The following is a 14497-nucleotide window of genomic DNA, read 5'->3' as shown; positions in this document are numbered from 1 at the left end:
ATAAGTGGGGTGTGGCTATGGGATCGTAGTGAAGATGAATATTATGGGACTACTAACAAGATGAATATTATGGGACTACTAACAAGATGAATATTATGGGACTACTAACAAGATGAATATTATGGGACTACTAACAAGATGAATATTATGGGACTACTAACAAGTGGTGCTTGATGTTTTTAACAGTGTTGAAGTGCTGCTCTACACATGTCTTTAACAGAGTGTTGAAGTGCTGCTCTACACATGTCTTTAACAGAGTGTTGAAGTGATGCTGCTCTACACATGTCTTTAACAGAGTGTTGAAGTGCTGCTCTACACATGTCTTTAACAGAGTGTTGAAGTGCTGCTCTACACATGTCTTTAACAGAGTGTTGAAGTGCTGCTCCTCTACACATGTCTTTAACAGAGTGTTGAAGTGCTGCTCCTCTACACATGTCTTTAACAGAGTGTTGAAGTGCTGCTCCTCTACACATGTCTTTAACAGAGTGTTGAAGTGATGCTGCTCTACACATGTCTTTAACAGAGTGTTGAAGTGCTGCTCTACACATGTCTTTAACAGAGTGTTGAAGTGCTGCTCTACACATGTCTTTAACAGAGTGTTGAAGTGCTGCTCTACACATGTCTTTAACAGAGTGTTGAAGTGCTGCTCTACACATGTCTTTAACAGAGTGTTGAAGTGATGCTCCTCTACACATGTCTTTAACAGAGTGGCTCAGAGGAGCGGTGGTGGCGGCAGGGTGACGGGTGTCCGTCAGCAGCGCCACCAGCAGGACAACGACGGCAGCGACGGCTTCAAGCGCCACGCGTCCTCACCCAGCATCAACGTCCTGAGCAGAGTGACCAGCCGGTCCTCGCTGCGGTCCTCCTCCTCAGACTCCAGCGGCCGAGCCAGGAGCGAGGACGACACCAAGAAGGTGAGTTTCACCGCGAGTCCGCTGTTGTTGACTGTACCGTACCGTACCGTACCGTACCGTACCGCACCGTACCGTACCGTACCGTATTTTTATTTATTTTCACAAACTGATACATGACTCACGTATACACAGACAAACTAACATATAGACATGCCTACATACATTCATACATACATACGTCCGTACATCGTCTTCATATTCATATTCATATAGTCTTCGGAATCATAAAACCTTGACTGAGTGACTGAGATTTAAGACTTAGAGAGGACTGAGTTTTAAGACTAGGACTTAGAGAGGACTGAGTCTGTGAGTTCTACAGTCCATTGTGAGTTTTTTCCCAGTGGATTTTAAGATTCGACTGATGACTCTGAAAGCCTCGCGAGGCCGGCCTCCATGCAGCTACATCTTGGACATCGTCGTAGCTGTCGACATCAAAAAACAAAAGCACTTATAGTTGTTAATGTTTCGTTTTTTTAATCTTTTTGTCTTTTGTTCTGTAAGAAGAAGGGCCAGCGGAGCGGGTCCAGGGTCACCTGGAGGAGGATCAGAGACCAGGACGTCTCTCAGATCCTGAAGAGCACGCTGCCGGAGAGCGCTCTGCCGCTGGCGCCGTCCCCCGAGGGGGACGAGGACAGACCCCAGCTAGCCCCGCCCCCAGAGGGGGACCAGGACAGACCCCAGCTTGCCCCGCCCCCAGAGGGAGACCAGGACAGACCACAGCTAGCCCCGCCCCCAGAGGGGGACGAGGACAGACCACAGCTAGCGGTTAGCGCTCTGCTGCTAGCCCCGCCCGCCGAGGGAGACCAGGACAGACCCCAGCTGGCCCCGCCCCCAGAGGGAGACCAGGACAGACCCCAGCTGGCCCCGCCCCCAGCGGGAGACCAGGACAGACCCCAGCTAGCGGTGGCCCTGGAGGTAGGCTTGTCAAAATTATATTTCATAGTCGTCTAATCACAATTATTTGAAGATAATCACAATTATTTTTGACAAATCATCATAATCCATACATTACTAGTGGCGGTGTTGTGGCGACGTCTGTCTAGTGTCCATTAACAGAGACAAAGTTTACATTTTCTTGTTCTTTGGTTCACAACCGTATAGTATTGGCTTCAAGGTGCAGGTTCTATGCTAAGAAAACGGCTCTAACTAGAAATCAAAGGTTTACCCCTAACTAAGGCCCTAACAGAGTTAAACAAAAATACAATTCTAAATCCCTAACTAACCTAACTAACCAAAATTACAATAAAACAGGAGAAAGGAAAAATACCTGGCACCCCTACATGGTGGAGTAGGAACCGGGCTTCACATATGAAGAATTAGTAATTTACAGACTTTATAAGTGTAACAATTATATATATATATGAATATAGGCTTTTAAGTTAAATCACTGGGCAACAAACCAAAACAAAATATATCTCAGGCAACTTACGGCAGAACAGAACAACTAATAAAGAACAAAACTAAACAGAACAAAAGGCAGGCAAACGAGCGAAGGACAGAGGGATCGAGTCTCTGCTGCTAGATATGCTGTCGTCCTCCGATGCAGTCCAAGTTCAACTGAGCTTTTATAGAGCGACAGGAAGAGTGCTCAGCCAACAGGAAACTGGTGTTGTCGGGGAGAGCGAATAAGGAAGGGAGGGGCAGGTCCAGTCAGGGACCTGTCACTCACAGCCATGTCTGTATTCATCCATATGAGATCTGTAGCCAACAGTCTCATCGTCTCATTCATAATTAGGGAACAAAAGAAACACAGCTTATAATATGCCTCATATAATACAATATATAATAGATTTCCAACTTATAATTATTATCCCAGTTTAATAGTCACCATAAATAATAATTATACTTAAACAAATCTAATCAAATCACAACAGGACCGTGGTCCGTAACAGGACTACTGGGGGAAGTTTAACACTACTGGGGGAATTTTAACATTATATGGACTACTGGGGGGGGGGGGGGGGGTTAACATTCTATGGACTACTGGGGGAGGTTTAACATTCTATTGACTACTGGGGGAAGTTTAACATTCTATGGACTACTGGGGGAAGTTTAACATTCTATGGACTACTGGGGGAAGTTTAACATTCTATGGACTACTGGGGGAAGTTTAACATTCTATGGACTACTGGGGGAGGTTTAACATTCTATGGACTACTGGGGGAAGTTTAACATTCTATGGACTACTGGGGGAAGTTTAACATTCTATGGACTACTGAAGTTGATAATCGTTTCCATTGGAAAAATGTTGGTGTTTGGAGCATTTGACTGGCACTGGCCTCGCGACCCCGCCTAGTGTAACGGGAGGGAATGTGTTTTAATCGTTAATCGTTAATTATTCACGTGACAATTAATTGTCAACTTAAATGTTGTCACGGTGACAGGCAGACCCGGAGCCCCGCCAGGACAGACCCACAGCGCCCCCTCTGGTGAGGAAGCTGCCCACCATCGTGCTGGCCTCACGGAAGACGAGTGACGCCACGGTGCAGACGGAGGATCCTCCCCAGCAGGGCGGCGCCACCGCCATTCCCACGACCACCAACGCCAGCACGTCTCCGTCCGAGGACGGCCTTCCTGTTGTCTCCTCAGAGGCTGAAATATCGAAGTATGTTCTGATCAATCAGATCGCTTAAATTATTCTTATTCTATTCAGGTAGAAATCAGGAAATACCAGCTTACTGTCTTCCTTACTTCTCACAATCAGAGTTATGCTCTTCTTAGCGTTGTACTTGACATCAAAATCGAGGCCGTACTGTGAGCACACTCTTAGTAACAGCTGGAGACCAGCACTACATGGACATAGAACCACCAAGTCATCTGAAAACATGAGGTGGTTAATGAAACAGTCACCAATGATACACCCTGTTTTACAGGCATTCAACTGTACAGATAAATCATCCATAAAAACATTAAAAAGGAAAGGAGATAAAATGCTGCCTTGCCGTACCCCATTGGTCACAGCGGAGATGGAGTTACCCCATTTAACCAGATGGAGTTACCCCATTTAACCAGCATAGTCTGGAGATGGAGTTACCCCATTTAACCAGCATAGTCTGGAGATGGAGTTACCCCATTTAACCAGCATAGTCTGGAGATGGAGTTACCCCATTTAACCAGCATAGTCTGGAGATGGAGTTACCCCATTTAACCAGCATAGTCTGGTGGAGATGGAGTTACCCCATTTAACCAGCATAGTCTGGTGGAGATGGAGTTACCCCATTTAACCAGCATAGTCTGGTGGAGATGGAGTTACCCCATTTAACCAGCATAGTCTGGAGATGGAGTTACCCCATTTAACCAGCATAGTCTGGTGTGGAGATGGAGTTACCCCATTTAACCAGCATAGTCTGGAGATGGAGTTACCCCATTTAACCAGCATAGTCTGGTGGAGATGGAGTTACCCCATTTAACCAGCATAGTCTGGAGATGGAGTTACCCCATTTAACCAGCATAGTCTGGTGGAGATGGAGTTACCCCATTTAACCAGCATAGTCTGGTGTGGAGATGGAGTTACCCCATTTAACCAGCATAGTCTGGTGGAGATGGAGTTACCCCATTTAACCAGATAGAGTTACCCCATTTAACCAGCATAGTCTGGAGATGGAGTTACCCCATTTAACCAGCATAGTCTGGAGATGGAGTTACCCCATTTAACCAGCATAGTCTGGTGGAGATGGAGTTACCCCATTTAACCAGCATAGTCTGGTGGAGATGGAGTTACCCCATTTAACCAGCATAGTCTGGTGGAGATGGAGTTACCCCATTTAACCAGCATAGTCTGGTGGAGATGGAGTTACCCCATTTAACCAGCATAGTCTGGTGAGATGGAGTTACCCCATTTAACCAGCATAGTCTGGTGTGGAGATGGAGTTACCCCATTTAACCAGCATAGTCTGGTGTGGAGATGGAGTTACCCCATTTAACCAGCATAGTCTGGTGGAGATGGAGTTACCCCATTTAACCAGCATAGTCTGGTGAGATGGAGTTACCCCATTTAACCAGCATAGTCTGGTCTGGAGATGGAGTTACCCCATTTAACCAGCATAGTCTGGTCTGAAGATGGAGTTACCCCATTTAACCAGCATAGTCTGGAGATGGAGTTACCCCATTTAACCAGCATAGTCTGGTCTGGAGATGGAGTTACCCCATTTAACCAGCATAGTCTGGAGATGGAGTTACCCCATTTAACCAGCATAGTCTGGTGGAGATGGAGTTACCCCATTTAACCAGCATAGTCTGGTGGAGATGGAGTTACCCCATTTAACCAGCATAGTCTGGAGATGGAGTTACCCCATTTAACCAGATGGAGTTACCCCATTTAACCAGCATAGTCTGGTGTGATGGAGTTACCCCATTTAACCAGCATAGTCTGGTGGAGATGGAGTTACCCCATTTAACCAGCATAGTCTGGAGATGGAGTTACCCCATTTAACCAGCATAGTCTGGTGTGATGGAGTTACCCCATTTAACCAGCATAGTCTGGTGGAGATGGAGTTACCCCATTTAACCAGCATAGTCTGGAGATGGAGTTACCCCATTTAACCAGCATAGTCTGGTCTGGAGATGGAGTTACCCCATTTAACCAGCATAGTCTGGTGGAGATGGAGTTACCCCATTTAACCAGCATAGTCTGGTGGAGATGGAGTTACCCCATTTAACCAGCATAGTCTGGTGTGGAGATGGAGTTACCCCATTTAACCAGCATAGTCTGGTGGAGATGGAGTTACCCCATTTAACCAGCATAGTCTGGTGGAGATGGAGTTACCCCATTTAACCAGCATAGTCTGGTGTGGAGATGGAGTTACCCCATTTAACCAGCATAGTCTGGTGTGGAGATGGAGTTACCCCATTTAACCAGCATAGTCTGGTGTGGAGATGGAGTTACCCCATTTAACCAGCATAGTCTGGAGATGGAGTTACCCCATTTAACCAGCATAGTCTGGAGATGGAGTTACCCCATTTAACCAGCATAGTCTGGTGAGATGGAGTTACCCCATTTAACCAGCATAGTCTGGAGATGGAGTTACCCCATTTAACCAGCATAGTCTGGAGATGGAGTTACCCCATTTAACCAGCATAGTCTGGTGGAGATGGAGTTACCCCATTTAACCAGCATAGTCTGGTGTGGAGATGGAGTTACCCCATTTAACCAGCATAGTCTGGTGTGGAGATGGAGTTACCCCATTTAACCAGCATAGTCTGGTGTGGAGATGGAGTTACCCCATTTAACCAGCATAGTCTGGTGTGGAGATGGAGTTACCCCATTTAACCAGCATAGTCTGGAGATGGAGTTACCCCATTTAACCAGCATAGTCTGGAGATGGAGTTACCCCATTTAACCAGCATAGTCTGGTGTGCATACCAATAAACCAGAATCCTTATTACATATCTAGGGGCCCCTCGCAGACATAATTTGTTAAAAAGTTGACAATAACCGACTCTGTCAAAGGCTTTAGAAGCATCAATAAAACATGTAAATACAGTGGTGTTTTTGACTTGCATATTTGTCCAATATCTCCTTGAGCGCAAAGATACACATGTCAGTGCCATGTTTCTGTTTGATACCAAACTGATTATCAGCTGTCAGTAGTAGTAGCTGTCTTTCCAGTACTTTAGATACGATGCTGGCTAGCGCTATCGGCCTGTAGTTCTCAGAGCTATTCAGCTTACCCACCTTATCCTTAATGACCCACCTTATCAATTACAGATAAAATGGATTTTGGTAGTGATCCTCATCAATATTAGTATATGGATATATGTCAGAACCTGTTCTGACTTTCCAAATGTTGATCCTTCCCCATCCATCCTTCCTCTTCGATGTCTCCCTTTTGATTTGATACCTGATCCATTTAAACGGGCCTGCCACAATGTTATTTGTGCAGCTGTGCCCGGCAGCCGACGAAAACTAGAGTTCTCAACAGGCCCGGAAATTTAGTCCCGGCCCTACCTGGTCCCTCATCAAACCCTGTACACTCAACACACTGCCCCCGTTGCCACCCTTAGATCTCCATATACAGAGCTGACCTGTTTTGACATTCCATATGTTGATCTGACCTCATCAAACCCTGTACACTCAAGACACACTCCATATATGGCCAGTGCTTCTCGTCCTCAGGCGTCTTACTGGTTATTATTTTTTACATAATATAGAAGCCGATATGGAAACTACGTTGACAATAGAGGGTATGCGCATGCTTAAAGTGAATGACACATCGAGTGGCAAATCGAGTGGCAAAGCAACAGGCAAAGTGAGTTTAACATTGTTTAATGTGGTTTAATGCAATCAGATAGGACTTTTTTGGATGCATGGGCTGTCAAGGCCAGAAAGTCGTTTTTTGCCACTCAGTAGGCGTTCCTGCATAACTTCCGGGTTTGATGATGATGTCACGCGCATACTCTCTATACTGTCTGGATAATCATGTTATAGATGATCAAGTGAATTTTCAATCATTTTTTAAAGTTTTGTTGTCCACAGGTTGAGTCCTCGTATAAGCCCTTTGGGCTTCTTGCCTGATCCTAGCACTTTACTTTTTTTAGTTTCTACGTATTTTCCCTTTTTGTATTGTTTTTATACAAAAAAACAACACTAAACTGAATCATCAATCACAATTATTCTTTAAATGTCCCGATCGTTCCAGCTCTACCTCCGGGAGCACCCTGCACGACGGTGGAGGAGACTCCGCCCCCTCGGGGAGGAGCTACGCCGCTAACTCCACCTCCACCTCCACCTCCAACTCCGAGAGTCAGACGGGCGGCGGCGGCGGAGCGGTCCATTTCCGCCAGGCCTCGCCCAGCAAGGCGGCCCGAGTCACTCCCTTCAACTACATCCCCAGTCCCATGGCCTGCTGCCTCCAGGACGCACAGGCCCACAATGCAGACATCAGCGAGAAATCACTGGAGATGACCGAGTCTTAAAACTAGGACTTAGAGAGGACTGACTATTAGACTAGGAGTTAGATAAGACTGAGTCTTAAGACTACGACTTAGAGAAGACCGACTCCTAAGACTAGGACTTAGAGAGGACTTAATAGTCTTAAGACTAGGACTTAGAGAGGACAGAGTCTTAAAACTCTGACTTGGAGAAGACCCAGTCTTAAGACTAGGACTTAGAGAAGACTGAGTCTTAAGACTAGGACTTAAATAAGACATAAGAGTCTTAAGACTAGGACTTAGAGACGACCGGGCCTTAAGACTAGGACTTACAGAAGACAGAGTCTTAAGACTAGCACTTAGAGAGAATTTGTATTTTATATACATTTGTATATGCAATACAAATTTAAAATGAATACCTATTTGAACCCTTTTTTTCCAAAGTTGTCAAATAATTGCCAATCTACAAACTCACAAAACATGGCAACATGATTTGAGCTTGTAGAATAGCTATTATGTGCCCAAAATCAGGGATGCCAGGTTATACATCTTAAAAGTCGGGACACATCGACACGATACGATGTTGCAATTTGAAATAATGACTGATTAATCGACCAAAGCCATGTTCCGGTCTACTCACAACACAGACTCCTGACTCGGCCATAAGGACGCTTGCTTCACATTCACATTTGTTTTCACAACGTACTTCCATCTTGGATCTCTGCAGCCCAATTGTTGAAGAAAGCCGTCCCTTTTTTCAAGCTACGTGGCAAATGATTGGGTGGGACTGTCTGTCAATCATCATATCGACGTGTCTACATGACGTATGGTAGCTGCGCCAGCAGGAAAGTAAACAACCCCCACAAACGACAAAAGTGTTAACGAACGCCTGATAGCGTTAGATTCAACACTTTTTAGAAACCCCCTCACTATTGTGTAGGATGTGTAGGCCATGTATTCGCTTTCTTTCAAGAAGACGATTTTCCTTTTATTTATTTTCTCGTTTCGGACCGGGTCCAGTAATTTAGGATTCTCCTCGGGTCCGGTCGGAAGCGGGTCCAATTCCCTCGGGTCCAATAGCTTTTTTGGACCCGTGAAGACCTGTAGCGTGCTGCCTGCCCTACAGGATCCTTAGAACCACAACCGGGCTGCAACAATCAGCCAAACATCGGCTGAGTCTTAAGACTAGGACTTTAGGACTCTGGTGTTCCTGTGATGCCTGGACGACGTCCACGTGACACGTGGAGCACTGAAGCGTTTCAAGAAGTTAAAGAGACCCATTTCAGATCCGTCTTGTGTCCCACGCGTCTATGTCTCCGAAATAAAAGCGAGCTCCTGAGAGGACACGTCGACGGGTTCTGTCCAAACTGATGCTGCGATTCCTATAAACGACGTTAACGAGTGCGTGGGTCTGACACACTGGCGTTGTGTCAGGAGCCTTCACTGTGTCCCGGAACGGCACTAGCATGCGGGCGGATCAGGAGTTTAGCGTGTTAGTGACTGTTTTGACTTCTCTTCACTTGCATTCACGTTTAATCTGCGACAAAACAAGAACAAACTTGTCGCCTCTCTCTCTCACGCCTCCATTAGCACTAGTTGGCGAATGCATTGCGAAGAGGAACCACATGGGGGGAGGCTACACTACCGACACAAACAGGACGTTACACCCTTTTTTTAGTACGTTTTTTGTATTTGTATATAAACCATTTGCTTGTTAGAGACGTGTGAACACACACAGCGACGTGGTGTGAACACACACAGCGACGTGGTGTGAACACACACAGCGACGTGGTGTGAACACACAGCGACGGACAATGAGCCGCATTCAAGCCGCCGCCACGCCAGAAGATCCACTCACCATCAACGGGAAAAAAAATACAAAAACACAACAAAATGTTTTATGCAAAAAAACCTCCGAAGGACAAACTCAGTTACGCTTTGTTGACTGTTTGACAGACGATCACAGACGGACACACCACTGAAACCAGGAAGTATTTTATACGCTCCTCCACCCTCCAAAGGGTGGAGGAGTACCGTAACCCTAACCCACCCTCCATGAGCAACACATGACGTCGTCACTCTAATGTCTTTACACCGCTGCAGGAAGTAAGCAAACTCCGTAGATCTCCAAAGCATCTGCAGGAGGTATAAACAAACTCCGTAGATCTCCAAGCATCTGCAGGAGGTATAAACAAACTCCGTAGATCTCCAAAGCATCTGCAGGAGGTATAAACAAACTCTGCGTGGTATCATGTAATCTTGTCTTAAAGGAGCACTTCATCTATTTTCCACTTGTGTCTTCGGCATAGGCTCCGTCTGTGCAGGACTGGAAGTAGTTCCCTTTTCCAGAAGGCTGCATTCATTACCGTTTCCTGTTTTAAGACTAGGACTTAGAGAGGACTGAGTCTTAAGACTAGGACTTAGAGAGGACTGAATCTTAAGACTAGGACTTAGAGATGACTGAGTCTAAGACTAGGACTTAGAGAGGACTGAGTCTTAAGACTAGGACTTAGAGAGGACTGAGTCTTAAGACTAGGACTTAGAGAGGACTGAGTCTTAAGACTAGGACTTAGAGAGGACTGAGTCTTAGGACTAGGACTTAGAGAGGACTGAGTCTTAAGACTAGGACTTAGAGAGGACTGAGTCTTAGGACTAGGACTTAGAGAGGACTGAGTCTTAAGACTAGGACTAAGAGAGGACTGAATCTTAAGACTAGGACTTAGAGAGGACTGGGTCTTAAGACTAGGACTTAGAGAGGACTGAGTCTTAGGACTAGGACTTAGAGAGGACTGAGTCTTAAGACTAGGACTTAGAGAAGACTGAGTCTAAGACTAGGACTTAGAGAGGACTGAGTCTTAAGACTAGGACTTAGAGAGGACTGAGTCTTAAGACTAGGACTTAGAGAGGACTGAGTCTTAAGACTAGGACTTAGAGAGGACTGAGTCTTAAGACTAGGACTTAGAGAGGACTGGGCCTTAAGACTAGGACTTAGAGAGGACTGAGTTGTGGACTGAGTCTTAAGACTAGGACTTAGAGAGGACTGAGTCTTAAGACTAGGACTTAAGAGTCAGTTGCTGATGCAGCCTAGCTTTTCGCCCCTGTAGGGCGAAAGTCCCGCCCACCCGGCGGGCAGGCGGAAAGCTAGTTTGCGCTCCTGATGCGCTTCGTTTGATTGGCTCAGTAGCAGATTTGAATGGGAAACACATAATGAAGGCGTCGTCGTGTTGCACAGAGCCACTCACTATGGGCGTGGGTGGGCTGTGGCTGTGTTTGGAAACCTGCCTACCAGTGACATCATCGATGAGGGATTCCAAAGCCAATAGAATCTACAGCCATGCTCTTCCTGTAACGTTAGCATGCTGACATCGAAGCCATTGTTATTTCATCTAGAAAAAATAAAATAAAAAATTAAACAAATAGTTGACGTGGGGTTTTTAAGGATATTTTTGTATTATCACAATATCACAGTGGATCGGGTGTGCTTTATCTAGATGATCGGCACTTCGGCCTGAAGCCTCGTTCCCGACCGCATCGCTGGCGTGCCAATAATCACGATAGAACACACCCTCCCGTGTGATATCGCTTAATTAGGAGGAGCGATTATTATTAGCCTAAATGAAGTTGAGGTTGAGAATAGGCGAAGTGCTCCTTTAATGTGTGTTGTAAATACGTGCAGATATACCAGAACCTTCCTAAGCTTCCCTGTGCCCCCCCCCACCCTTCCCCCCCTCCCCCTCCCCCTCCCCCCCCCCCCCCAAAAAAAGAAGAAAACAAGAAAAAAAGGATTGTCTCTCTGCTGGCCGCATGTTTATATCCACCACATGTACACGGACTGATGCATTGTGGGTACGAGTGAGAGACGGCGAAAACGCAGGAAGAATTATGCACTTGTGGCAGTAGATCTGATACTGTACCGTATTATATTCAACTACAACAATACAGTAGATACTGCTGATACTGTACTGTTACCGTATTATATTCAACTACAACAATACAGTAGATACTGCTGATACTGTACCGTTACCGTAATATATTCAACTACAACAATACCGTAGATACTGTACCGTATATATTCAACAACTACAACAACAACCTGTAATGTAAAGTATCGATGTATCAAACTAGTCAGAGACAGCACAACTGTTGGCTCTTATCGACGACAACAACAACTGCAAGTGAACTGGAAACAAATGTCATACTAAGTTCTCAGAACCCAGAACATCACTTTGACTCATGTTTTGTTTTTTTCTGAAGTATGTTAAATAAATAATGGTAACATAAATGTTCTGTTTCAAAGAACGCGTGGCAGAACGTATTCAAAGGTTCCGGAAGGTTCCGGGTGGTTAAAAAACCCTTTGTAGTCGAAAAGAGTCACATCACACAACTTAGGAGCTGTAAGATTTCACACGCTAAAAATAAACTAAACACCTACGACGTTCTAACCTCGTTCCGTTTGTGTTTGCTACTAGAATCAGGTATTGTTATTACGCTGTTTAAGTATTTATAAGAGCAGGAAAAACTGGTGGATTGTTGTTGGAGTCAAACGTTTAACTGGCTTCTCAACGGAAGGAAGGCCGTTGTTATTATTCTTGCACATAATTCTGTGGAAGTCTTTATGAAAATGACAATTTGTTTAATATCTGCTAATGTGTCTTGCTGTAAAAGTAGTGATTAGATCGAAAGACCTCCAAATATTAACGACATGAAAATGAATAATATCCTCTTGTAGTTTGTTTGAAGATCATTTCTCCATATTGTGTGTGTGTGTGTGTGTGTGTGTGTGTGTGCGCGGCTGCGCGCACAGATCAAAGGCAGCAGCGTCCTCGAACGGGGTGAAACTTTAAAAGCCATTAAGGGTTGTGAATCGAAGGGATTTCGGGGCTGTTTTTACGGGCTGTGTTTCCACGGAAAGCATTTTTTTTCTTTCGAGCGACGGAGCACTTTGGACATCATCCAGAGAGCTACATGCGCACTGGGCAAGATGCCTCTCTCCTTCCGGCCATTTTGGAAATAGCTTGTCCTACTTCCGGCAGGCTTCTTCCGACTTCCTTCGCAGGTGTTACCGATGATACTAATGAAGGCTCCGTTCCATTTTGTCTTATACAGCGGTTCTCAAAGCATTTAATTTCGGGGAGCGTCTGTTTCCATCTAGCAAAGAGGAGCGCAGGAAATCGCTTTCCGTGGACGCACACCCTTATTCTTTACAGGGGGGACGTAACCCCTGGGGCTGGGTATTGTAGTTTGTTTTCTTTTAAACTACAGCAGGGTAAAAACATGGCAGCCTGCATACTGTAAGTACAGAAAGTACATGCAGTATAGCCTACTTGAGTACATTTATTCGTTAGGGTTTATTTGGTCAAGAGCTCATACATGTATTTGGAACCCCTTTTGGTGTTAGCATCATGTTATGCTTTAGCTATTGAAAAATAGCAGATCTACAAGCTCATAGCGTGCCACCGAGTGGCGCGCTACGAGCTTGTAGGTCTGCTATTTTTGAAAAATCGAAGAACGACTGACATTCAGAAAACTGTCAGGATGTAGAAGACATTTTTAGAATCTGATGTCAGGTCAAAATGGGTTAAGGTTTATTTGACAAGTACTAATACATGTGCAAGCAGTGAAATGTTGACGGGAGCTGTGATTAGCTGCAGCTGCATTGCCTGCCATGTTTTGAACCTTAACCCATAACTTACTTATTTACGTGACTTACTTATTTAAACCCGTAAAAACCCAACCCAGGTGTTCATGCCTCTCTTTAAAACAGAACAAATGTTTAATTATGTTACTACTTTTCCCAAAGCATGTTTTAGAATGAATTAGTAAAAATAAACAATGAAATGGATGTTCTCTTTTGAATGCAACAGTTCCAAAGTTTCTGCCCTGTAAACGAGCAGCCCCTGAACTGAACTGTTAGGTGTTTTGATGGAGGATGCAGAGGATGTACAGGTTGTTCCATTCAATGTTTAATAAATGTGAGTTACACTCTGAGACCACCGGCCGTGCGCAAGCTTTCTTAACTTGGAAAAGAGCCAACTTAGGTGGTTCAGGTATCTGGTAAGGATGCCTTCGGAGTGTCTCCCTATAGAGCACCGAAGTCCTGACGTCACTCGCTCATCCCCTGGTTCTAAAGTCCTGACGCCACTCGCTCATCCCCTGGTTCACGGAAGCAATTTCTCTATGGAGAATAACATGGGGTCATCTTAAAATCATCTCAAATATGAGATGATTTTAAGATGACCCCATGTTATTCTCCATAGAGAAATTGCTTCCAAGCATTGTGGTTTAAAAAAATAAAGTGTCTCTGTGGAATTGTCGGGGAGATGGCTCTGTGTCGTTTACGACCGTCAGTCACTCATTTGATAGAGTCTGTTTCTAGCGAAAATGTAACTAATTCAGTAGCAGTAACATTAGTGTGTCAGTTGATTCTTCATATCCATATGAGTGAAACGGCCGGGGTGACATGTTTATTTTTCAATCACAGTTCTTATATGAGGTGATCTAAGATCCCCCATGGGGATTACAATGCAAATAAAAAGTACATGAACCTGTGGACTCTCTGCCCTCTACCGATATTGACGTCAGACTTCGGTGCTCTATTGGGAGGTCCTCGATGCACGTCCCACTGGGAGGAGACCCCCGGGGCAGACCAAGGATATAGAAGGATGTAGGGATATATCTTGTGCCACCCATTTCCCCTTTACGTATTTGCCATT

General features: G+C 45.1%; 1 protein-coding gene across 1 annotated transcript in view; it reads left to right on the top strand.

Annotated features, from left to right (window-relative positions):
- Positions 1-7829, top strand: part of apc2 (APC regulator of WNT signaling pathway 2) — a gene marked incomplete at both ends in the record, with an annotated part of 41665 nt that extends 33836 nt beyond the window's left edge. Inside the window, 4 exons of the mRNA XM_079531912.1 lie at positions 707-914; positions 1419-1829; positions 3299-3519; positions 7553-7829. Coding sequence (XP_079388038.1) covers positions 707-914; positions 1419-1829; positions 3299-3519; positions 7553-7829 — 1117 coding nt within the window. The remainder of the gene's footprint in view (positions 1-706; positions 915-1418; positions 1830-3298; positions 3520-7552) is intronic.
- Positions 7830-14497: the final 6668 nt, after the last annotated feature.

The sequence above is a fragment of the Electrona antarctica genome (assembly GCF_951216825.1).
Source record: "Electrona antarctica genome assembly, contig: scaffold_235, whole genome shotgun sequence".
Lineage (NCBI taxonomy): Eukaryota > Metazoa > Chordata > Actinopteri > Myctophiformes > Myctophidae > Electrona > Electrona antarctica.
This window is presented reverse-complemented; position numbering and strand designations above follow the sequence as displayed.